Genomic DNA, 26,226 nt, shown 5'->3' on the forward strand with positions numbered 1-26,226 from the left:
GGGGAGAATGATTGTGTGTGAGGCTGCGGCTGGGCAGGATGAGCACACCCTTCCCAGATTCCGTCTCCAGCTCTTTACCAAGGTAGGAAGAAAAGCCATCCTATCCAGCTGCAGCCTTGCACACAATCATTCTCCCTGCCTCCTCCCTTAATATTTGCAAGCACACAACTGAAAATCAGAAGTGCACCTGGTTCTCCTACCCAGGCTGGGCACTTCTCCTACTCTGCCAGCGGTTATGTGAACAAGCCTCGTGACCTGAATCTGTTAAGCCAACCATCCTTCATGCCTCCTGTCCTACATGGTTTTGCAGTGTTTCTGGGTAAAACATCAAGCTATTTACTCATCCCAGGGAAGCTCCAGATTTTCTGCAGGAAATATAATTGCTACAGGTATGCTAATGTTTCCTGCAACAAATGTATAAAGTGTTGATGCCTTGTTTATTTATTTATTTACATTTTACATCCGGCTCTTCGTCCAAAGAGCCAAGAGCGGTGTACTACATACTTAAGTTTCTCCTCACAACAACCCCATCAAGTAGGTTATGCTGAGAGAGAAGTGACTGGCCCAGAGTCACCCATCAAGTATCATGGCTGAATGAGGATTTGAACTCGGGTCTCCCCGGTCCTGGTCCACACTCTAACCACTACACCACACTAGCTCTCTACGTGAGGCCCTGTTTATCAGAAGGACCATTGCTTCTATGTGAAACTGCCTGGATGTTAAAGTTATTTGCAGAGGCCCTTCTTCAGGCACACCTGCTGTCTAAGGCGAGGTGGGTGCTGACCGAGGACAGAGCCTTATCTCTGGTGAAGCCCCATGTGTGGAATGCCCTCCCCAGAGAAATGTGTTGGTACCAACTCTGTTTAGCTTTAGGTGTCAAGTTAAAACAGTTCTTTTGATCCATGCTTTTAATGAACGGTGAAATATTTTAAATGCTCTTAAATATTATGGTTCTTTGTCATCTCGCTTGATTTGATGAGCCTCTGAACAGGCTTAGAGGAGAGTAACCAAGATGGTGAGGGGTCTGAAAACTAAGTGCTATGAGGAAAGGCTAAAGTTGCTGAGTATGTTCTTCCTGGAGAAGAAAAGAGTGGAGTTGTGGGGGTGGGTAGGAGGGACATGACAGCCATTTTCAAATATCTGAAAGACTGTCACACAAAAGAAGGAGCAGGCTTGTTCTCTTTCAACCTGAGGGCAGGTCTAGAACCAATGAGTTGATATTACAAGGAAGCAGATTCAGACTAGACCGTAAGAGGGATTTCCAGACTGTAAAAGCTGTTTGACAGTAGAACAACAGAAATTTTCAACAGCAGCACAATGGCTCTAACATATGTAATATATTCTCCAGGTCATGTGTATGTGATTAAAAATATGGATATGGAATTACATAACTGAATAAAATAACAAAAAAGACCTGAGCACAACTTAGAGCCTTGCAGTTGTCTTGGATTTATCTGCCCTTCATCTTTTAGTTTCACATCATCCCCCTTTGTCAGTTTTTTCCATGATATAGTGAGGTCATCCTCCATGCTCGTCTGTCGGCCTCTGCATGCTCCAGACAGGACCCAATCAAATTTCAGGCAGGCTAGTTCCTGTAATAGAGCTAGTGTCAATCAGTCCCCGGTTCTGCACATGTCTTGTTCCTACAGGCAACGTTTGGAAAGAGCTCCTGCTTGTTAGTTGTTGTTTCAGGCTAGTTTCCCCTTTTTTCAAAAGTGAACTTCTCTGGTTGTCCTCTAAATACATACATACATTTGTTTGTTTGTTTGTTTATTTATCATATTTTTATACCGCCTGATATGCATATCTCTAGGCAGTGTACAAAATATAAAATATTTAAAAGTTACAAATTAAAATATATGACAATAAAAACAATATAATAAAATTATTAAAACAAGTTTTAAAAATGATTAAAATTAATTCTAATTAAAGCCTGAGAGAACAGGAGGGTCTTGAGATTCTTCCTGAAAACAAACAGAGAAGGAGATGCTCTTATTTCAGCAGGAAGCTTATTCCAAAGTTCTGGGGCAGCAGCAGAGAAAGCCCGGTCCTGGGTCCCCACCAAATGAGCCGTTGGCAACCGTAACCGGACCTCTCCAGAAGATCGTAGCAGGTGGCGGGGCTTATGACAAAGGAGGCGCTCTCTCAGATAGCCTGGACCTAAGTCGTTAATGGCGTTATAGGTAATAACCAGCACTTTGTATTTCACCCGGAAACATATCAGCAGCCAGTGCCGTTCTTTTAGAACAGATGTTATGTGGTCCCTGCGTGTTGTCCCAGAGACCAATCTGGCTGCCGCATTCTGTACCAATTGTAGTTTCTGGACTACGTACAAAGGCAGCCCCACATAAAGCACATTACAGTAGTTAAGCCTGGCGGTTACCAGCATATGTACCACTGTTTTAAGGTTATTCACCTTTAGAAATTGACATAGCTGACGTATCAGCCAAAGCTAATAAAAGGCACTCCTGGCCACCGCCTCAACCAGAGAAACCAGGGAGAGCTTGGGGTCCAGGAACACTCCCAAGCTACGTACCTGATCTTTCAGAAGGAGTGTAACTCCATCCAGAACAGACAGATCTAAACCATCTCTCAGGTCCTGGCACCCCACAGTCAGTACCTCCATCTTATTTGGATTCAACCTCAGTTTGTTATCCCTCATCCAGCCCATTACTGCCTCCAGGCAGGCATTTAGGGAAGATATGCCATTTCCTGATGAGGTTGGCATGGAGAAGTAAATCTGGGTGTCATCAGCATATTGATAACACCCAGCACCAAACCTCCTGATGATCTCTTCTAGCGGTTTCATGTAGATGTTAAAAAGCATTGGAGACAGTATTGAGCCTTGTGGGACTCCACACTTCAGTTCTCGCTTAGCGGAACAACAGTCTCCAAGCGACACCATCTGGAATCTGCCAGAGAGGTAGGAGCGGAACCACTGTAAAACAGTGCCACCCAATCCCACCTCCCTCAGTCGGTCCAGAAGGATACCATGGTCAATGGTTTTGAAAGCTGCAGAGAAATCCAAAAAGATCAGCAGAGTCACACTCCCTCTGTTGATAGCCAGTTGGAGATCATCCTTCAGGCCGTCCAAGGCAGTCTCAACCCCATAGCCCACACGAAAGCCAGTTTGAAATGGGTCTAGATAATCTGCATCATCCAAAACTGCCTGGAACTGAGAGGCCACTACTCGCTCAACCACCTTGCCAAACCATGGAGGATTTAATGTACCTGTGATGCTATTTTCATATGTCCAGTTTGATGTAAAAAATCAGCTCCACTTCATATATGAATGGGCAGTGGCGGATTAATGGAGAGGCAGAGTGGGCATTTGCCTATGGTGGCAAAATTTGAGGAGTGGAGGAAGGCCAAAAACAGGGTGCACAGCAGAGAGGCCTGAGCAGTCACTTGGGAGGAGGAGAGCTGGAAGGAGCTTGCCACCCCCCACCATCCTGCCACGCCGCAGCCTTTTCAAAGGTGAAATGGGAGCTTTCCCCTCCTTGTCCCCCTCCCTCCCTCCCTCTCTCCCTCCCTGCAGCCGCCACCACACCCCATCCCACTGATGGCAGCAGCGTTCTTTAGAGGGCAAAAGGGAAAACCTTCCCCTCGCCCCCCCCCCCACTGCTACTGCGGCGCAGTGGTGCTTTTTTTTAATTTTAAGGTTAAAGGGCGGCAAAGGCCATTTATTTAATTTTAATTTCATTTCATTTCATTTCATTTCATTTTTACACCACCCCAAACTTTCATCTAACAATAACAATAGTGTAAAACAAGTTAAAATATATACAAAAACTTAAAACAATTTAAAAATCAGCCACAAATTAAAACCTTAAAATTTTTAAATAACAGAAAAGGCTTGGGTGAAGAGGTAGGTTTTCAAATGCTTCTTAAAAATGGTCAGAGATGGGGAGGATCGCATCTCAGCAGGGAGCGCTTTCCACAGTCTTGGGGCAGCAACTGAGAAAGCCCACCCCTGTGTGGCCACCAGCCAAGCTGGTGGCAACTGGAGACGGACCTCTTCGGACGACCTCAGTGGGCGGTGGGGACCATAATGAAGAAGACGTTCTCTTAGATACCCAGGGCCTAAGTCATTTAGGGCTTTATAAGTTATGACAAGCACTTTGTATTTTGCCCGGAAACCTATTGGCAGCCAGTGTAACTCTGTCAACAAAGGAGTGATGTGATCTCTCCGAGATGACCCAGAGACCAACCTGGCCGCTGTGTTCTGTACCAACTGAAGCTTCTGGACTACGTACAAAGGCAACCCCCCTTTTTGCCTATTGGTGGCAAAATGCTTAATCCACCCCCGTGAATGGGGCAGGCACATGAATCAGCATGGTTGCTACTGTCACATCCAGTTTGGCCCTAAGAGGACTGAATGCAGAGATGGTTTTAAGTCTTAACACTGAAAACTTAAGCTGAATCATTTATCTTATGATTGCAGGCAAAGAATAGGATCAATTTCTCAGACTTCTACTCATAGGACTACTCTTTTTACATGAGATCCTTGCTTTCTTTTTTTAGGATGCCAGATTCAGGTGAAGATGAGTGTGATGAACCAGACTACTTGGATGACGAGCAGTACCAGTCGGATGGCCAAGGAATTTCTAAAACTATCACAAGTGCTTTTTCTCAACCCCCAGTAAGCCATGTTCCAGAGACTGAAGTGTCTTCATTTGCTGTGCAGAAACTTTCCAGGTAATGCCACTCCCCGCCCCACAAAAAGAAAATAATAGAAACTGATTAAAAACACCAGCACTGAGATGAGAACTTGCATATCTGCAGTTATACAAAAGTATGTGGATTGTGACAGCTTGGAATACTGTTTTGAGCATAAGGTGGAGAATCTTAGGTTTCATATTTTTTAAAAGCAAATTTCTATCCCTTGTGGGTTTTTTTAAAAAAGTTACTCTGCAAACACAACAGCTTCTATGCTACCATTTGAACAGTGTGGAGGTTGGGGAGGTTAGAGGACTCTTTCTTTTAAGCCAGCTATCAGCCATTTAATAGAGCCCTCATTCCCCCTTTCTATGCTCTTCCAATCTTTTCCCTGCTTCCCAGGCACTTTTCCAGGAGTTCTGACCCATTTTCCTTGTTCCATTCTCCTCCCCCATACAAAGAATACAAAATTTCATGTTGTGAAAACATTCCCCTCCTATAGAGCAGCTATGTAAATTGTGTAAGGCATAAAAGGAAAACAAATGTATACAAGTACAGGAGGACCTCAGTATTTGTGAGGGTTCTGTTTCCAGCTGTAACCATGAATACGGAAACTGTGACTATCAATTTATTGGGGGCTATGGGATCGTGGAAGTAAGGTTCCCTGTCGGGAAAATGATCAAAACCTTCCAAAAATCAGCTAAATTTGGGGGTGGGGAGTGCGGGGCAGGGGTCTCCCTTGCATGCTTTGTTGCTCTCCCTGAGTTATGCAGTGCCCCGGAATGCCCCCAAATCGGCTGAAAATTGCTGTCTTTTTCTTTTTTTAAACAGAGTTTTTTTTGAGGCCCTGAAACACAAAATGGCGGCCAGAAATGACCTCCCCGGTCATTTCCAGTCACCCTTTACCCATGGATATGTGAGGTCAATGTATTTTCCCCCTCAGTTTTCCCCCCACGTATGCCGAGGTTGGGTGTCTTTTACCTGACTGTGAATCCACAGATAATGAATCCACGGATATAGAGGCCCTCCTGTATACCCAAATGGTATAATTTATTCAGTTTGTGGAAATCAAGTGTGGCTTTTATTTCTTGCCACAGGTAACTCCTTTTAAGGATGCTTGCAGTGCATTTGCTTGCTCGACATATCTTTTCCTCTTCTCCTTGTAGGTATGGTTTTGATAGTGAACATTGTCGAGCAGTGCTGAAATCCTGTAATGGTAACATTGGGGCATCGCTGGAGCACTTGCTGTTGCAGTGCTTCTCGGAAAAATTCGGAGAGAGGATGCAGCTCACAGAAATGTCTGCTCAGGCTAGTGCTGAAGACTGTCTGGAGCAAAGACAAGAAGAGGCTTTTGCCCTCCATTCAATTTGTGGAGACAAATTTGTGGAGAGGATTCAGAACAGAGTTTGGACTATTACGTTAGACTTGGCGTACCTCACAGATATTCTCAGCAAGCCAAAACAAGGGAATAGCGACGCCAGTAATGGACCAAATTCAGTTCCCATGGAAGTCTGTAAGCATTACCTTCGAGGAGAGTGCAGGTTTGGATCCAGATGCAAATTCAAGCATGAAAACCCAAGCAAGCAAAAAACACTTCCAAGCATCAAAGAAGATGGTCATCTTAGACTTAATGCTCCTGTATATGAACTTGAAGTCAGATTTCCTGAGGATAACAAATACCCCTACCAACCACCCCTTGTGGCACTCTATTCTACTAATGAGAAGCTGCCTCTGGCTTGTCAGTTGCACATTGCTGAATTCCTTTATGAAAAGGCCTTGCTAGCATCCGAGTCAAACGAACCTGTTGTTTATGCTTTAATAACGTGCTTAGACGATGAAGCTGAAGTCATGAAACTGCTCAGTAAGACTTCCCACAAATACAGTGTTGCTCCTTTGCCTCTGATGTCGCCCTTGGGAAGAACACCAGCAGATACTGATAAGCAAGGGCTTCTTAATAGCTCATGTGTTGCATATCAGGTATCGGAAGGTACATGCAATATCATAAAACCCTTAATGTATAGTACAGCTGTTAAAGAAGGAGACCATGTATGCAATTTGAAGGTCTGGATTCTGTTTCCATTGGATATGTGTAGCCTCTGATCAGGGGCGTTGGGAGGGGCAGAGGTAGCCCATGTTTGGGCCACCCCCACCCCCCACCCCATGCCCCTTCTCTCCTGACCTTTGCGTGTGGCAGTGGTGGCCTCCTGAATGGTCAGGTGACCACTGTCCATGCGCAGTGGCCATTTGAGTGGTCGGCATTCATGGTGGCCATCTGAGTGGCGGGGCAAGTCAGTCTACTCTGGGTTGCTCCATCAGGGAGGCCACTGTCGCCGCCATACAGGCAAGGTGTGAGAGAATGGTTGCCACATGGGATGGGGGCCACCGCCAGGTGCCAGTCATGGTGAGTGTGGTGGCTCCAACAGCAACTGCACATGGGTTCTTTGAACCCATGCGCGCAATTACAGCTCCGCCCTGCCTCTGATTTAGAGCTCTGCATGTGTTCTAATGCAGTGCTTCCCAACCAGGGGTACACAGACGTGGCGGTGGTGGGGAGATACTTTTTAAGGCTTGTAAGGTGTACCCTCCCTCTTCCCAGACTCACTGGGTAGTGATGAGGATGCAGCTTGAGTAGTGCTATTGAAATTAGTGAGGCAAGTTTACTTGTCCTGTTAATTTCAGTGTGAGAACTCATGAGTTGCTTAGTCTGGATGTGAGCCAATGACTATAATTGTCTGTCTCATAACAGTAACATTTAAGAGTGTGTGTGTACACACTCACTAAAAATATCTCTGTGAAATCTGAGTTGAAGGTCTCAGACAAGAGAGGTACACTTGTTTTAAAAAGGTTCAAATCCCCTGCTCTAATGCATAAAGAGCACCGGTAGATGTTCTTGTTACAGTCTAGGTTAAGAATGTTGTTTTAGAAGGTACTTTCGGGAGGAAATAGGGGGACAGCTGAGAACTACAGTATTTTATGCGCTTAAGATGACAGGATTTGTGCACATATAGAATTTACTGTCAGGATGCAGGAGCATGTTTCATAGAGTGGAAGAGGTGTGTTTCAAAAAATCTGAGAATGTATTAGATTGGACAGAACAAAAATGAAAACACTTTAAGGTTATGGCTTGTCATTTTTATTTTATTACATTTCCATTTTTATTTTATTACATTTCCATCCTTCCATTATTTTATTACATTTTCCTCCAAGGAGCCCAGAGCAGAGAATATGATTATATTTATCCTCACAACAACCCTGTAAGGTAGGTTAGTCTGAGAGATAAATGATTGGCTCAGGCTCACTCACTAAGTTCCATAACTGAATGGGGATTTGAACTTGCACTTCTTCAGTTCTAGTCCAACAGTCTAACCACTACACCATGTTGTTGAGTCAATAAGGTATGGTGAAAAAGAACAAATTTAATCTAAAATAATTGTAATTTATAGTTGCTGCCTCATATGCTTCCACAGGGAATCCTAGAACTTGAGGAGACGAAAGACCATCCAGTCCACACACACACCTCGAAGTTTTCTAAAACATTTGCTTTTATAGGCAAAATCTTTGCTCCTTTTCTTCTTTAAAACACATAAATCAAGCCTCAAACTAGTACTATTATCTTCTGGGGTTTGTTTTCCCTACCAATCTTTCATCATAGAATCTTGTAACTGATAATAAAGACTGGCTGTATCTATCTGTTGCAATCAGTAAAGTTAGAAGCAAGTTAAGTTAAAAAAAAACTTCTAAGATTACATTTAATGGCATGACTGATAACACTATTAGTCCTTTTATTTATGTTCAGAATTTATACTCTGCCTTTTGATAAGTGCCCTCAAGGTGCTTCACAGATCAAATCAAATAAAAACTAAAACAGCAAACAAGCAGCTGGATTAAAAAATTGCAGTTAAATCATTGGGACTATCCTGAGTACCACTAAATATCCATTATTATTATTATAATAAATTAATAATCTGTGTTTGTTATCTACCCCATAAGAAATTGTCCTCTGGGTGTCTTACAACACAACATTAAAACATGAGATAAAAACACACAGCACATTAAATCCTAGCAAACCAAAAAAGGGAGGAAGAAAATACAATATACAGGTGAAACTCGAAAAATTAGAATATCGTGCAAAAGTTCATTAATTTCAGTAATGCAAATTAAAAGGTGAAACTGATATATGAGATAGACGCATTACATGCAAAGCGAGAGAAGTCAAGCCTTAATTTGTTATAATTGTGATGATCATGGCGTACAGCTCATGAGAACCCCAAATCCACAATCCCAGAAAATTAGAATATTGTGAAAAGGTTCAACAGTCTAGGCTCCAGGTGTCCCACTCCAATCAGCTAATCAATCCATAACACCTGCAAAGGGTTCCTGAGCCTTTAAATGGTCTCTCAGTCTGGTTCATTAGGAATCACAATCATGGGAAAGACTGCTGACTTGACAGTTGTGCAGAAAACCATCATTGACACCCTCCATAAGGAGGGAAAGCCTCAAAAGGTAATTGCAAAAGAAGTTGGATGTTCCCAAAGTGCTGTATCAAAGCACATTAATAGAAAGTTATGTGGAAGGGAAAAGCGTGGAAGAAAAAGGTGCACAAGCAGCAGGGATGACCGCAGCCTGGAGAGGATTGTCAGGAAAAGGCCATTCAAAAGTGTTGGGGACTTTCACAAGGAGTGGACTGAGGCTGGAGTTAGTGCATCAAGAGCCACCACACACAGACAGATCCTGGACATGGGCTTCAAATGTCGTATTCCTCTTGTCAAGCCGCTCCTGAACAACAAACAACGTCAGAAGCGTCTTACCTGGGCTCAAGAAAAAAAGAACTGGTCTGTTGCTCAGTGGTCCAAAGTCCTCTTTTCTGATGAAAGCAACTTTTGCATCTCATTTGGAAACCAAGGACCCAGAGTCTGGAGGAAGAATGGAGAGGCACACAATGCAAGATGCTTGAAGACCAGTGTCAAGTTTCCACAGTCTGTGTTGATTTGGGGAGCCATGTCATCTGCTGGTGTTGGTCCACTGTGCTTCATTAAGTCCAGGGTCAACGCAGCCGTCTATCAGGAGATTTTGGAGCACTTCATGCTTCCTTCTGCAGACGAGCTGTATGGGGATGCTGACTTCATTTTCCAGCAGGACTTGGCACCTGCCCACACTGCCAAAAGTACCAAAACCTGGTTCAGTGACCATGGGATTACTGTGCTTGATTGGCCAGCAAACTCGCCTGACCTGAACCCCATAGAGAATCTATGGGGCATTGCCAAGAGAAGGATGAGAGACATGAGACCAAACAATGCAGAAGAGCTGAAGGCCGCTATTGAAGCATCCTGGTCTTCCATAACACCTCAGCAGTGCCACAGGCTGATAGCATCCATGCCACGCCACATTGAGGCAGTCATTGCTGCAAAAGGGGCCCAAACCAAGTACTGAATACATATGCATGCTTATACTTTTCAGAGGTCTGATATTGTTCTATTGACAATCCTTGTTTTATTGGTTTCATGTAATATTCTAATTTTCTGGGATTGTGGATTTGGGGTTCTCATGAGCTGTACACCATGATCATCACAATTATAACCACTTAAGGCTTGACTTATCTTGCTTTGCATGTATTGCGTCTATCTCACATATCAGTTTCCCCTTTTAATTTGCATTACTGAAATTAATGAACTTTTGCACGATATTCTAATTTTTCGAGTTTCACCTGTACAATGCAAAACAATTTAAAAGACATGTTTTAAAATCGCTTAAAATCAGATCAAAATCCTAAAAGCCTGAGTGAGCAAAAAGGTCTTCACCTGCCATGAGAACTAGACAAACCAACTAATGCCTAAAAACAGCAAGCTACCGGTGTTAACAGCCAGACGTACCTACTTTTTTCTAGTACCTAACAGTTTTCTGCAGTTATCTGCTGTGTATTAATTCTCAGGGTTATGCACAAGTGAAGCAAATCCCAAATTGCAATACAAAATCTAATAAAAGAACTGCTCTGGTCTGTGGGGAACTCTCGCAAGAGAGGAAACAATACTAGGATATTTGAAGAATGTGAGTAAATTCAAGAGGAAGTGGGTTGGAGACAGCTCTAGGACACAATTCCCGCTGCAGGCAAAATATGAGACAAAGCGAAATAGCCGGGTCTTTAGAATGAGAGGTTACTCTTGTAAAGAGGCGGTTTGGCAAGTCAGCTTGTCGTGGAGCCACTGTACTCTCCACTAGAACTGGCATCACTGCAGTGAGCTTCCCACCCCATTGCAGTATTGTTTGGTATCCGGGGCCAGCCAACTCGGGCACTGGCTGAAGGCCTAGGGCCCTCCAAGGGCTCATGGCTAACCTCTGAGGACCTGGTGAAAAAGAAGGCAGCTGCCCATGAAGAAGGCTGCTGAGAAGCACTCCAAGTTGCCCCTGCTGTTACAACTGCCAAGGTAAACCTCCTCAGAGCCCTTGTGCAGGGGTACCTTAGTGGCGGCAGCAGCAGCAGCTTGGAGTATTCTTTGCAGCTGCACTGGTAGCTGCCATCTTCTTTGACCAATAGTACACTATCTCCCCTGCGGTATCCATTGACACATTGGCCACTGGATATTGCAGTGGAGACTGTGTATTATTGTCTCCACTGCCCTGCTCTCAAAGGCAAAATGGTTCTGAGTTCCATTTGCAGGGGAGTCACAGCAGGAGAGAGGGCATGCCCTCAACTCCTGCCTGTCGGCTTCCAGTGGCATCTGGTGGGCCACTGTGTGAAACAGGATGCTGGCCTAGATGGGCCTTGGGCCTGATCCAGCAAGGCTGTTCTTATATTCTTATGTCCCTCCAGCTGCTATTAAAGAGGCCAGAAATGGCAGCCTCCGTGAACTTAGTGCCAGCACTCTTTCATATAATTCTCCATGTGAATCCTTCATATCATGTAGTTGTGAATTTCCTTGACCCCAGTCCATCTCAGTTGTAGCTGCTGGGGGAACAGGAGAATTCAGAACCATATTAACCCTAATAGGAGACAACTCTGGATTTAAAATGCCCCCTTTTTAAGAATACAGCTGAAATACAGGTTATATTTGTGTTTTTACCTGAAAGGAAGAGGACTCTGAATTTAAGATGACGCTCCCCCCCCCCGCCCTCGCTATTTATAACATAAAAGAACTTGGGGGCGGAGCGGGGGGTTAGTCTTGAATTCAGGTAAATACAGTATGTCAAGGGCAAGATTCATGAGGGGAGATCTACTAAATAATGCTGCTCAGGGTGATGAGAAATTCAGCGCTGGGTTGCCATTTCATGTGACGAGAATATCTCTAGGCCAGCACTCAGCAGTGTTCTATGAAACAGCATGTTCTGTTATAAGACTTTTGATAGTAGTCAGAGATCAGTAACAGAACACAAGCTGTGCGTGCAGAAGGCCCCAGCTGGCATCTCTAGGTATGATTCCTGGAGAGCCACCACTAGTTAGTGGCAGACAGTACTGACCCAGATGGGCCATTGGCCTGACTCGGTATCAGGCAGTTTCAAATGTCTTCTCCAGAGAGCATTTAATATTGCAGAGTGTATGTTAAGAAGTTGTTTTTTCTTTTAAGCCACAAAGGAATTGGTAATTGAAGAGGGAGAGGACGATGATGACGAAGATGACGATGAGGAACTACAGACAGTTCACATAGAGAGTGAGAGTTATGTGAACCTCAAAAAGAAGCTTTTGAGAAAGTACAGTGCTCCAGCAAAGCCCATTGACAAAGAAAATTTTAAGATTTGCAAACAATTCAAAATTAAAAAGGTACAATTATGTTTTATCTTTTAAATTACTAAGATGGGTGGGGAATGTGTAATGTTTAGTATAGGCTCAACTAAGCTCTTCTTTTACCAAATAATTTAGCTTTGTATGCATCTAACTCTGAAATAAATTGTAATCTCAGAATCTGAGAGAGAGAAAATGGAGGTTCTGCTAACACAGCAAAACTCTGAATATCTAAAGTTTGCTTTCTGTGGCTTCACAAATTATTTTATTGCTGTCTTCCACATTAAAATTTTTGCATCCTAAAGGAAAGATCTGTGTACCCATGCTCTCTGAATAATTAGTGTGGGATCAATAGCACCTATGTCTGTTTCCCAGAGGAGATTTTTATACAGCATATAGGGTTATCTGGAAACAGTCTACTGACTGTCAGTCTATTTCCTTTTCAATAGTAAGGCTTTCCATATGAGCGCAGTGTGGAGAGCCTAAGAGGGTTCTGTGGGGAGAGTGGACTTGACCCGCTCTCCCTGCAGATGAGCAGGGAGCTCGCCCTGTGATTACCGGCTCTGTCATGGAGCCGGTTGGGGCGGTGGGGATCGGGGGCCTCCTGGCCCCTGGAAGTCTCAGAATGTCTCACGCAAATGCGCAGGGCATTCTGGAGCCCCAACGCCAGGAGGCGTGACACACAATAGGAGAAGGGTTAGCGGAGTGCTTGCTAACTTTATGGGGGTGGGGTGGAGTTAGGCGGGCTTGCCGCCAGGAGCCACACAGCTCCCGGCAGCTCACATGCACGGTGCAAATTGGGCTGGGCTCCCTTAGCCCAGTTTCCACCACGCGTGAGAATAGCCTCTGTGTGTTTGTATAGCCAAAAAGAGATACAAATATGTATATAACATCGTAAACCACTCCTAAGTAATTCATGATGTTAAAATAGACTGTCATATTTGTGAGCACATTCCCTTTTTGTAATGCTCCCAGTCACTATTGGACATGCTCAGAGCACTTGTGCAGTTCTGTAAAAGGAGGTGAATTTGGCCCAGGGAAACATTTGAGGTCTTCAGTGGCTGGGTTGTGGCCACAGTCTCTCCTGCCTGTCTGAGCTCTTTCATAAGGCATAGCTTCACAAGTGCTTTGTAGACATTTTTGTTGAGTTGCTTGTAAAGCTGTACATATATTGTTTACCATCTATAACTAAGTCTTGATAATAAACTGAGAGATAGGAGTTGCTGCTGCAGACCTCATGTATGTATTTTTCAGTCTTCTAGACACTACCAGGCCATGTTGCAAGAACGACAGAAGCTTCCTGCTTGGGAAGAGAGAAAAACCATCCTTGGCTTGCTGAACAGAAATCAGGTCCTGGTTGTGAGTGGGATGACTGGGTAAGCCATGCCTTGTACTGTTACCACACTTGCTCACACATATATAGGCTACACATGTGTGCACTTCTGCCTTTGGTTCAACTTGGAGAAATTTTAGCTCAAAGCCAAATTTGCAAGTGTAAATGGTTATGACAAACCAAACAAGTTCAAACCTTGGGTTCAGCTCATTGTTTGATAGCCTGAAATAAGCCATGGTTAGTTGACTGGTGTGGGTTCAGAATACAAACTAACCACATAGTTAGATTAAATAAACCATGGTTCTGTGTAATATCTGAACCTGCCCTGTGAGATCTGGGGTGTTAGTGAGGTTTAGTCCCCTACCTCTTCAAGAAATATGTACTCTACAGTACACATCACTGATAGGGATGTGCATGAATCGCGATTCGAACAGCGATTCACAGCACATCCCACACACACCTTTTTAAAAGGGAGGAGAACAGGTCCATACCTGCTCCTCCGCCACTTGCTACCACTTCTTGTTTCAGCGGCATTCTCCAGCCACCCTTGTAGCTGTGACGCTGGGGCTCACATGGCCTCCGTGCGTGGCAGCCATTTGCATGGTCTGTAACCGCATTTGCATGGTCAGCATGTGTGGAGGCCATGTGCGTGCCAGCAGTGCCCAAGGGTAGCGGGGGGAGCGCTTCCAGCGCACACTGATAGCTGCAGGAGAAGCACTGCCGGAACAGGAAATGGCAGTGAGTGTTGGAGGAGCAGATATGTACCTGGTCTCCTCCCTTTTAAAGGCGTGAGAGATGTGCAGTGAATCGCTGTTCAAATTGTGATTTGTGCACATCCCTAATCACTTATGGTGAAAGGTTGACAGCACAGTTCTCTGCGCGTTTAGTTGAAAGTAAGTCCCACTGTGTTCCATGGGGCTGACTTCATGGTAAGTGTGCATAGGATATCTAAGTAATCCAATTCCTAAAGTATTCTGTTAAAAATTGCAACCTAAGTCTACAGTTGCAAAGACACATGCATGTAAAAGTCCAATGGGCAGTATAGTTTATATACATGTGCGTGTATTGATCTTTTTAGAGTATTACAAAGGTGTAGATTCTACTTCAGTGTTCCCTTACCTCTTATACTCAGCCAAGATGTAGCATATTATAGCCTTTGTCTCAGAACAAGCTCACGTGAGAGAAAGAAATGCTGAATCATCCCTGCTGAACTGCCTGGCTAGGCTTCTCCTAAAACTATTCTGTATTATTGGTAGGCTCAAAATGCTGCCATCACCACCCGTTTTGTCTACAGAAACTCTCTGGGCTTGGAGTGGGATAAGCCAGAAAAAATCTCTCTTAATTTGCCTCTTGGACAAGTACAAAAATCTTCCACGTGCAAGCCTACACGTGGTGAGAAAACTGGTAGCTGCTGAATGCTTGAGGACATGTTTGCACCAGAAAAATCCCCCTTCTCCCCCCACACCCTTTTCTCTGTTAAAAACCAACTCGGAGAGGCTTGGAGAAAGAAAAGAACTAAAAAAACCCACCCCAATTTTATTCAATTACTACAGACTTCTTCCATTTGAGGCTTCTAGCTTTCTTAGATACAGTTACGTATCTTAGTAGGATTACAAAAGCCATCTTAAGTGGCGCAGTGGGGAAATGCTTGATTAACAAGCAGAAGGTTGCCGGTTTGTATCCCCGCTGCTACAATATCAGGCAGCAGCGATACAGGAAGATGCTGAAAGGCATCATCTCCTACTGTGCAGGAGGAGGCAATGGTAAACCCTCCTGTATTCTACCAAAGAAAAGCACAGGGCTCTGTGGGTGCCAGGAGTCGAAATCGACTTGACGGCACACTTTAGGATTACAAAAATAGGTTGTCTTAATGCACATTTAAATGTTTATAGAGCCTTTTGCAATGCCCTAGGTGTATTGAGCGTAGGCTAGTGTTTCTTATTTCAATTACATTGCAGGCAAACTATAATAGAATAGTATCCAGAATATGCAGAGCACACACACAAAGCAATATAACATCCCTAATGCCTAGTCTGACTAAACAAACTGTTCCCTATGCTAAACTTCCTGAAGCCATAAGCCCTGGCTCCTTGCCTTGAACTCACCAAACCCCTGATGAGAATTCAAGCTTCCTGCCCTCCTGTCTTTCAAGGATATGCAGTTATTCTCCTACAGCCAACCTCCATGGCCACATGTCCTCCTCTGCACCTCCAGCCTAGCTTCTTCTCCTAAAGAACTCCCTTCTTTCAGGCAACAGCTTCCTAGGTCCCACCCACCTGGTGTACTGATTGGCTGCCTTGGAGTTCACCAGCCTGTCAAGAAATGGGTTCACTTCCGGTTAACTCTTTAGATGGAGAGGAGGCTGGTCATTAATCTCAAAGATCCTGTGAGGAACTTCATACCTGGAAGGAATCATGTTCTGTGGAAACCAAATAGGCCTTGCATCTCAGAGTAGAATGATTGTTTTCTCCAGTTTGGAAAAGAGAGAGAATTTCTATGCAGTTTGCCTACTTCCAGGTTCAAAATGATACAAAACTTGCTTATTCTGGCCCCTAGCTTAAGCTAGTTTGTACAGCTGTAGTTCTCAGTGGACAGGCTTCGTCAAGGATTGCACTGAATTTTTAAAAATTTGTTTTCTCTTATTGATACAGATGTGGAAAAACCACTCAGATTCCTCAGTTTATCTTGGATTCATCACTAGAAGGCCCTCCCAGTCAGTTAGCCAACATAATCTGCACCCAGCCTCGCAGGATTTCTGCCATTTCTGTGGCTGAACGTGTAGCCAAGGAACGAACAGAGAGAGTTGGGATCACAGTTGGATACCAGATCCGGCTAGAAAGTGTAAAGGTTTGTTTGTTTGTTAACTTTCATTTATTTTTACACCACTGGTATCCTAGGTACTAGTCAATTGGCACTTTTTTGTTTTGCTTCTGATAGCAATTCTTAAAAAGGTCTCTCTTATGGCATTTAACTGTATCTTTATTAATTCAAGCAGTATAGCTTCTGTTTCAGCTACTGAGAATGAGAGTACAGGAGCAAGTTGTTACGCAGATCAATGACATAACACCAGAAGTTCTGCTTAGCTTCTGTTTGGGTTCAGAGAAAATGGACTACAGGTTTTCCCATTTATCTTTGCATCCATAATTTTGACACATGCCCTAAAAATAAATAAAGCGGAACTTCCCAGGATTCTGAATTCTGCACCAGATACTGTGTTCCATGAGTATGCATGGTATCCATATAAACAAAGAATACTCAAAGTCCTGGTTATCTATCTATCTATCTATCTATCTATCTATCTATCTATCTATCTATCTATCATATTTATATACCACCTGATATATATATCTCTCTAGGTAGTGTTTGCGCAAAGCTAGTTTCCATGAGATTAAGTTTCCAGTAGCAGATAGCATGCTTTATCTTTGGAGAGTGAATTCACTCTGTTATTTATGTTTGTCATTTGACTTCCTGTGATTTCAGCAGAGCCTACTAACAATGTTTGAAAGACTTGTGTGTGTAAGCAGAGTAATCTAATAAGATAAACGTTCTGAAAGATAATCTACCGTCCTCCTGGGCAGAGCCTCAGAGACTCCATCACATTAGGACTAAGTAAACCACCCAGAGATTTAGGTTTGGGCGGTATAAAAATATGTTAAATAAATAAATAAAATAAAATAAGTTTTGGCCTGACTCATCCGAGCCCTTTTCAAACAGTCTCCTCTGTTTGTCAGATGATGATGATTATGATGATAATTAAATAAACTTCATTTGTTAGCTGCCCCATAACAAATTGTTCTCTTGGTGGCTCACAACATCACATCAATAAAAACATCCAATTAAAACATGTAACACAAAACTAACAAATTACAATAGAAAATACAAAATACAATGCAAATCATCTTAAAACTTGTGCCTGAGTGAACAGAAAGGTCTTCACCTGGGGTCTAAAAGAACAAAGTGATGATGCCAGGCAATCCTCATTGGGGAGGCTATTCCGTAGATGGGATGCCACCACTGAAAAGGCCCTCTCCCTAGTAGCCACCCACCTCATCTCATTTGGCAGGGGCACTTGGAGTGGGGCCTCTGAAGAAGATCTTAAGGTCCAAGTTGGGAAATATGGGGCAAGGCACTCCCTCGGGTAAATTGGTGTAGCAATTTACCCGAAATTGCCATTGATGCTGCTACTGCCGTTTATGCTGCTGCTGGATGCTACTGACAGCATCAAGCCATTGATGCTGCTACTGGAAGAGGAGTATTCCAGGATGTGTGAGTTTCAACTGGAAGATAAAAGTTCTGAAAGATAATCTGTTCTAGTAGATGGCCTTGCTTATGCACAAGTCTTCAAAAACCAATTAATACAAAATTCAATAGCATGTTGAAATTACAAGAAATTAAACGTCAAATATCGCAGAAATCTACCTCCTCCTGGGCAAGAACTCTAGAGACTCTGTTATTGTTGCTACTACTGCTACCATGATTACATTTTACTCTATTTTCTTTCTTCTTTTAAATATGTTTACAATGTCAATTTGATTTCATTTGGCCTCTTTTATTCCTTACAGTATCTGCATTATGACCATGATGGGGGCTTGGTCCCAGTCAGAGAAGTGGGGTGGAAAACATTTCAGGAAAATGTTCCCATGCTTTATTTTTCCATCGAAAATTCTAATAACTTTTGAGATACAGTGAGGGTATATTAGTATGGTAGCAGTGTGTTTTTAAACTGTATAAATAGGTCGGATAACATGCCAAATAAGATCACAATCTACTTAGAGCATCAGGAAAATGTGTAGAGTACATTTTCTGTGGGAGTGGGGGATACAAATTTAATTCAAATGGAGAAATTTGCACAGGATGCCCCTCCAGAAAAGATTCCAATTCAGATTTCTCCAGAAAACCTACGTCTCTGGTCCCAATCCAGATTGGGGCCTTCACAGTTACTGTTTGACTTGGAGAAAATATTCCCATTGGTGTACTGTGTCTGGCCCTGAGCATCCCAGCCAGGAAAAAGTAAAATCTTTTAGTGGAGTTCAGCTCCTGATATTTGAACAAGTTCTCTACATGCACAAACGCACTACACAGTCCAGATTTTCCATCTGACTCTATAGGTTCAAATATATATGAATCCTATATGAGCCTGTTCATCTCTCTTTCTCTCTCTCTCTCTTCTCTGATCCTGCCCATATACTAAGATCTTCTGCTCAGGCCTTATTTTAGGTGCCCAAAATAATTCAAGAAGCCTTTTGCGTGTGCGCACGTCACACGCGCGCTTCACGTCTCCATGACGTGTGCGCATGGCCACAAACGTGCGGGCCTGTTTGGGTGGCCGGTTTGGGTGGCTACTTGCCACCCAAAGGGCCTGTTTGGGTGGCCGCTTGCCTCACATCTGAATAGGGGTGTGCATGGTTTGGGCTGGTTTGGGTGGCCATTTGCCTTACATCTGAATAGGGGTGTGCATGGAACCGCGGAGCTGCAATCCAGCACTGGGGTGGGGGTTCCTTTAAGGTCGGGGGAGGGTTTCCTTACCCCTCCCACCGCTTTCCCCCCTCCGGCGCGCGCAGGCAGGAGGGGTAAGTAAACCTGGTATCCTGCCACCCCGATTACTAATGAGAATACGTGCGCCAGAGGGGGGAAAGCAATGGGAGGGGTAAGTAAACCCTCCCCCGCCCTTAAAGGAACCCCCCACCCCAGTGCCGGACCGCAGTTCCGCGGTTCCATGCACACTCCTATTCAGATGTGAGGCAAGTGGCCACCCAAACCGGCCCTTTTTCAGACTTTGGAACTCCCTCCTCAGGCACCTACATTGCTGATCTTTAGGCACCAATTAAAAACTCTTTTGTTCACCCAAACATTCAGTGGCATGTTCTGGATTCTTTTCCTTTTCTCTTCCAGTCTTCTGCTACCCGGTTATTATACTGTACTACTGGAGTGCTTCTGAGAAGATTAGAAGGGGACATGACTTTACAAGGATTCACCCATGTTGTTATTGATGAGGTCCATGAGAGAACTGAAGAAAGGTAACTCGGCCCTTGATTTTCAGTGTTGTGATACCAAAAAAATAGCATTTACATTCATAATATTTATTTATTTTATTTCTCAAATGTGTAGACCACCCCAAATTTCCATGTCTGTGCGGTTCACAAGAACATAAAACAGATTAAAGATGAAATCCTTAAAACAACCTAAAACCATAGTCCAGTTAAAAAGCTTGGGTGAAAAAACGAGTCTTTAGAGACTTATCAAAAGCTTTCAGAGATGGGGAGGCTCTTATTTCAGCAGGGAGCACATTCCAGAGCTTCATGGCGGCACGGAGAAGGTCCATCCCTGCGTAGCCACCAGACAAGCTGGCAATTGCAGAGGAACCTCTCCCAGATGATCTCAATGGGCGGTGGGGCTCATGGCAAAGAAAACATTCCTCTTAAATACCCAGGGCCTAAGCTGTTTAAGGCTTTATAGGTTATAACCAACACCTTGTATTTTGCCTGGAAACATACTGGGAGCCAGCATAGCTCTTTTAGTATAGGAGTAATATGATCTCTCAGAGATCACCCAGAAACTGAACTGGCTGCCACATTCTGTACCCACTGCAGTTTCTGGACTATGTACAAAGGCAGCCCCACCTAGAGTGCATTGTAGTGGTCAAGTTTGGAGGTTACCAGCATATGTGCCACTGTTCTGAGGTCATTTATCTCAAGAAATGGATGCAGCTGGTGTATTGGCCGAACTGATAGAAAGCCCCTGGAACACCAGGGAGAGGTTTGAATCCAGAAGACTGTGAACCTGTTCATTCTGGGGAAGTGTGATCCCATCCAGAACTGGCAGATCAAAATAGTCTCCCGAGTTCTGACCCCGCACAATAAGTACCTCAGCCTTATCTGGATTCAGTCTCAGTTTGTTATCCCTCATCCAGCCCATCACCACCTCCAGGCAGGCATTTAAAGAGGTTATGCCTGATTATGTTGTCATGGAGAAATAGATTTGGGTGTCATCAACATACTGATAACACTCTGCACCAAATCTCCTGATGATCTCTCCCAGCAGTTTCATATACAGTAGATGTTAAAAAGCATTGGCGCAATGGAGCAATAGCAATGAAAAGATGGAATTGATAACTTCCTAACATTCTAGGCTAGGATTTAACCCAGGAATGGTGTGTGTTCCTTCTAAAAACCTAAGGCACTGTCAGAGAATGCAGAAAATGCTGCTTCTCCAATCCTTCACCCTCACTCCTGTCTCACTTGCTGCAATAGGCTTCTGTCTGCACAGCAGGAAGATGAAGGAACTGGTAGAGCAGCAGAATAGGAGGTACAGTGGCTGCATCATCTCTTGATGCTCTGCATTTTTAAAGAGAATGGCTGACATGCTGTGCAAGCTTCCATTTGCCTTGTAACAAAGTGTGCACACAATTGCTCAAGAGCGCTCTTGCGCAAATGTGTGAAATTGTAGGAACACACTTGTGCAATGGATGGCCATTATTTCCAACAGCTGTCCATCACACAAATGCATTTGCACAATTTTGCACATTTGCATGAGAGCACGGTCGCACAATTATGTGCACGCTTTCTTACAAAGCAAATGGTAACTTGTGCAGTGTTTCTGCCACTATCCCTTGGAAAGGAACTGGTAACCCTATTCCAGGCTGATTTAATGATCCATCCCTGACTTACTTATTTGAGAGACAATGGAGTCCTTGCTGTATGCATGGCAGTGGCTTGTATTTTAGTTACTTTCAGAACACTTCCTCACACCTCAAAATTTGCTTTGCTGCTGGGCCAGACCGGCATTTTGTTCTCCATATTTTAAAAAAGGAGGGCTTCTGTGTTTTCCAAATTCTGCTAAATGACCTAAATGACATAAGCTCAAATGTGTGAGATGCCCAAAACTCTGTTTATAGAATGAGTGCAGTATTGAGGGAAATCAGAAATATCCCAAAAGAGGAATATTCATAAATGACCTTGAACTTTGCTAGGATTACCCATCAAGCATCAGTAGTGGTGATATGTCAGTAGCGGGCTGGGAATAGAAAAACAGAAGAGATTCAGCTGTTTTTTGCTTCATTTTCTTCTTCTTCAGTGACTTCTTGCTGCTGGTTTTGAAGGATATAATGTTAAAGAGGCCAGACCTACGCATTATACTAATGAGTGCTACCTTGAATGCTGAACTTTTCTCTCAGTACTTTAACTCCTGTCCCGTTGTTAACATACCAGGTGAAAAACAGTCACTTTATTTTGTTGTTCCTCTCTTCACAGGTTGTGTGTTTTGACAGATCCTTCTCCATTGTAACAATTCTTAATTAGTTGACATAATCTTTGCAAGATTTATTGAATATTTAATGTTTGTTTGTTTATATGAATGAATGAATGAATTTTATGCTGCTGTTGATCTTAACATTGTTCATCTCCCGGCTGAACAATGTTAAAGAAATCGATCATAAAATTTCAATAAAAGCATCCTCTAAATAAAACAGGCACTACTATAACCACCAAAAAAACACCAAAGTGAGAGAATGTGCGAGAGAGAAGTTATTGACCAAGAACTTGAATAAAAGGGTACCTTGCTGCGAATAGTTGCTAAAAAATGCCTTGAGTTGAAGAAAGGCAGGTATGTTAGTCTAACATCCATCCTTTTAAGAACATAAGAGTCCAGACCAACCTTGCTAGCTCAGGGCAAAGTCCATCTAGCCCAGAGCTACACAAGTTCAACTCTCCAGCTCTTGTGGGACTACAGCTCCCATCATCCCCAGCCACAGTGCCCAGTAGTCAGGGGCGATGGGAGTTTTAGTCCAAAAACAGCTGCAGGACCAAAGTTGTGCAGCCCTGGTCCAGTCCGACATTCTGTTTTTTTACAGTAGCTAGTCAGCTGCCCCTGGAAAGCAGTCTCTTCCCCTTTTGTTGGCCCCAGCATCCTTTGTCTAGAGGAATTTTGCATGATCCAGTTTTTTCTTTTCTTTTTTTGCTAAATGTAATATGCAGCACAGTTTTCTAGAGGTTGGATAAGGAAAAACCTGCTTCCTGGCTTCTACAGGAAAGTGCAAGTCTCCACACCCAATTATTAATTTATCACTGGTTACTTGACACAAATGTTTGCATCCCTGCATTTAGCTGTCATGATTAATAACTTCTTATAGCCCCATAATTCATGAATTTGTATGTATTTAAAAGAAACATAAAGTAGACACCAGCAACAGTCACTGGAAGTACTGTGCTGGGGGTAGATAGGGCCAGTTACTCTCCCCCTGCTAAATAAAGAGAATCACCACGTTAAAAGGTGCTTCTTTGCCAAGTTAGCAGGGGTTAGCATCCCTTTTAGAAGGGAAGCAACCCTTTTTTAGCATCCTTTTTAGAATGGAAATGGCTTTTCTAGATTTAATTTCAGGACTTTTTAGTTAATGCAACAGGCGACAGGGAGGACAGCTGGTCTTGTGGTAGCAAGCATGATTTGTCCCCTTTGCTAAGCAGAGTCTGCCCTGGTTTGCATTTGAATGGGAGTCTCCATGTATGAACACTGTAAGATATTCCCCTTAGGGGATGGGGCCACTCTGGGAAGAACATGTGCATGTTTGCATGCATCAGGTTCCAAGTTCCTTCCCTGATCTCTCCAGACAAGGTTGAGAGGGACTCCTGCCTGTAGCCTTGGAGAAGCTACAGCCAGTCTGTGTAGACAATACTGTGTAGACAATACTAGAGGGACCGATGGTCTGGCTTGGTATAAGGCAGCTTCCTATGTTCCTGTGGAATAGGTGAGTGGAGGCATGGCTGTGTGTTTGCAGGGAGCCTGCAGCAAAGGCTTCTTGTGCCGCCAAGTGGGCATGGAGGGGGAGGAGGGAGTGTTTCTCGCTTCTCTTCCTACACTGCAAACGACCTCCCATTTGCAGGAATTTGTTTCTGAGGGTCGCACGCCTGTCAGTGATGTGTTTCTGATCTTCCTCGCGCTCCCAGAGAGCAGGCATACTACTTTAGATATTTTGCTCTTGCTCAAAAGCACAAGACTGCCACGGCTTCATTAGGAGCTTGCAGCAAATCAGCACCTCCTGCATTAGGCTGCTCAGCATGTGGACTATTGACATTATTGGGAGTTAAGCAAAAGCATGGCCGAACTTCCCAGTGGAGCCTGACTCTCGGGTCAGAGCTATCTGTTTCCCAGACTGCTGCCCTTCATGGTAAACACATGAAGCTGTCTTGTACTGAGTAAGACCATTTGGTCCATCTAGCCCAGACGTTGCTTTGCTGACTGGCAGCATCTCTCCTGGGTCCCAGACAATCATCTGTTTCAGCCCTGCCTGGAGACGTCATGGATTGAACCTGGGACTTTCAGCATGCAAAGCATATACTCTATCAATGAGCCACCACCCCTTCCCAAAAGCTGCCTCCTGGGGCAACCAGCTCACTATGCTTTATTTTTTAATTTATTGTTAAATTTATATACCTCCTTTCATTAAAACAATCCCAAGGTGGTTTATAGATAGCCAGCGTGGTGTAGTGGTTAGAGTGCTGGACTAGGACCGGGGAGACCCGAGTTCAAATCCCCATTCAGCCATGAAACTAGCTGGGTGACTCAGGGCCAGTCAATTCTCTCTCAGCCTAACCTACTTCACAGGGTTGTTGTGAAAGAGAAACTCAAGTATGTAGTACACCGCTCTGGGCTCCTTGGAGGAAGAGTGGGATTTAAATGTAATAATAATAATAATAATAATAGCAAAATTTAAAAACAAGATTGTAAATGCTTTCTGATATGGCTGCCACTGTCTCATCCCCTGTATAGAATTTTGTCACCACATGTTGCTCATTTTAGTTAATAGAAGAATGGAACATTTAGGAGATTGGTGTTAGCTCCCCCTTGCTCCATTTTTGATGTTAAAAAAACTACTATTTGCCTCTCCCTTTCTTATCGTTTATCTCTCTCTTAGGTAGAACATTCCCTGTTGATCAGTTTTTCCTGGAAGATGCAATTGCAGTAACTCGGTAAGAAATCTCAGTAGTAACTATGGACTTTTAACACCTTTAATGTAACTTTGGTCTGTTTTAACCCTCATCTGGATGTTGGGATGGATTTCTAGCCCCAACTGCGTAAAAGTGCATAAACAAGCAAACCACTGCACTCCCAGCTATGCTCTTATAGTCAAACTCTTACCTGCACTCTGGCGCACAATATATCCACAGGTATGGCCCCTCACCAGTTATATTTATGTTATTAAGAAAAATATGACACAGGTATCTATCCCATACCCATGTTAAGCACTTTGGGATCGGGAAGAGCTCCCTGTTCCTCTTTGGAAACTTGCATTTTATTTCCCTTGATGATGATAGTGTCTCAAAACCAGTCTGAGGCAGTGTTCCCTCTAACAGGAATTCCCAGATGTTGTTGACTACAACTCCCATAATCCCCAGCCAAATTTGGGCCATTGCAGCTAGGGATGCTTGTAGTCAACAACATCTGGGAATCCGTTAGAAGGAACACTGGTCTGAGGCACTGCATAGATCCACTGGCACTGCAAGAGCCAGCGTGGTGTAGTGGTTAGAGTGCTGGACTAGGACCGGGGAGACCCGAGTTCAAATCCCCATTCAGCCATGAGACTTGCTGGGTGACTCTGGGCCAGCCACTTCTCTCTCAGCCTAACCTACTTCACAGGGTTGTTGTGAGGAAAAACTTAAGTATGTAGTACACCGCTCTGGGCTCCTTGGAGGAAGAGCGGGATATCAAATGTAAAAAAATAAAAATAAATAAAGAATAGATCTGTGCTCTCAAGTTAGGGCAGATGAAACCAATCCCTCTCACAATGTCAGACCTAGTGTTTGGAACAAGTAAAGCATCTGGAAGCATCTAACCTCACAGAAGCAGGGATTTTTTTGTGTTAGAGCTACCCACTTTTTGAGCATTTTAATAGTGATGAAACCCAAGTGTCAGAACTCTTCTTCCTATAAATGTATATGTTTGCCTCAGCTTGTTGCAGTATGCAGCTTTTTGCTGAGCAGGTTTCTTGACAGAGTTATATGTATGATGTGATAACGATACTATTGAATGGCTCTGGGCACACCAATCTCTGCAGTTATCTTTTCTTATGAACTCAGCCTCTGTGCACCTTAAGAGAGCGACTAACCGTAAAAAAAAATAAAAATAGAAAAACAACCTAGGGATTACAAGTGGCGTTTGCCCCCTTCTTATTTCTCTCTTTCCATTCAGGTATGTCTTGGATCATGGCAGTCCATACATGCGCAGTGCGAAACAAGCTCCAGGCAAGAAAGCACGACACTCGAGGACTGCTGCAGAAGAGGTGGAGGAAGACCTCAGGCGTGCTGGCCTGGGGCAGTGTGCTGTGCAGGCGACGGGGACAGTCAAGGATTCGATGCCAGACCAGCAGTTAACATTCCAGCAGTTACTAGTACGCTACAAAGGTGATCTCTCTTAAATGTGCATTGCAGTCATTTCCCCCCCACCCCCCACCCCAAGTTTCCTTCAGAAAAAAAATACTGGCTGACATAGAGCGCAAGCTTCTGTACACTCAGGAATGATGGCCGTGCTA

At 43.8% G+C, this 26,226-nt stretch overlaps 1 protein-coding gene across 1 annotated transcript in view; it reads left to right on the forward strand.

Annotated features, from left to right (window-relative positions):
• The window catches only part of DHX57 (DExH-box helicase 57), a 60,998-nt gene that overhangs the window by 5,852 nt on the left and 28,920 nt on the right, over positions 1-26,226 (forward strand). Inside the window, exons 4-12 of the mRNA XM_053243098.1 lie at positions 4,525-4,698; positions 5,826-6,646; positions 12,219-12,412; positions 13,628-13,749; positions 16,358-16,553; positions 19,599-19,723; positions 21,780-21,913; positions 24,613-24,667; positions 25,887-26,098. Coding sequence (XP_053099073.1) covers positions 4,525-4,698; positions 5,826-6,646; positions 12,219-12,412; positions 13,628-13,749; positions 16,358-16,553; positions 19,599-19,723; positions 21,780-21,913; positions 24,613-24,667; positions 25,887-26,098 — 2,033 coding nt within the window. The remainder of the gene's footprint in view (positions 1-4,524; positions 4,699-5,825; positions 6,647-12,218; positions 12,413-13,627; positions 13,750-16,357; positions 16,554-19,598; positions 19,724-21,779; positions 21,914-24,612; positions 24,668-25,886; positions 26,099-26,226) is intronic.

The sequence above is a fragment of the Hemicordylus capensis genome, chromosome 1 (assembly GCF_027244095.1).
Source record: "Hemicordylus capensis ecotype Gifberg chromosome 1, rHemCap1.1.pri, whole genome shotgun sequence".
NCBI classification, from domain to species: domain Eukaryota; kingdom Metazoa; phylum Chordata; class Lepidosauria; order Squamata; family Cordylidae; genus Hemicordylus; species Hemicordylus capensis.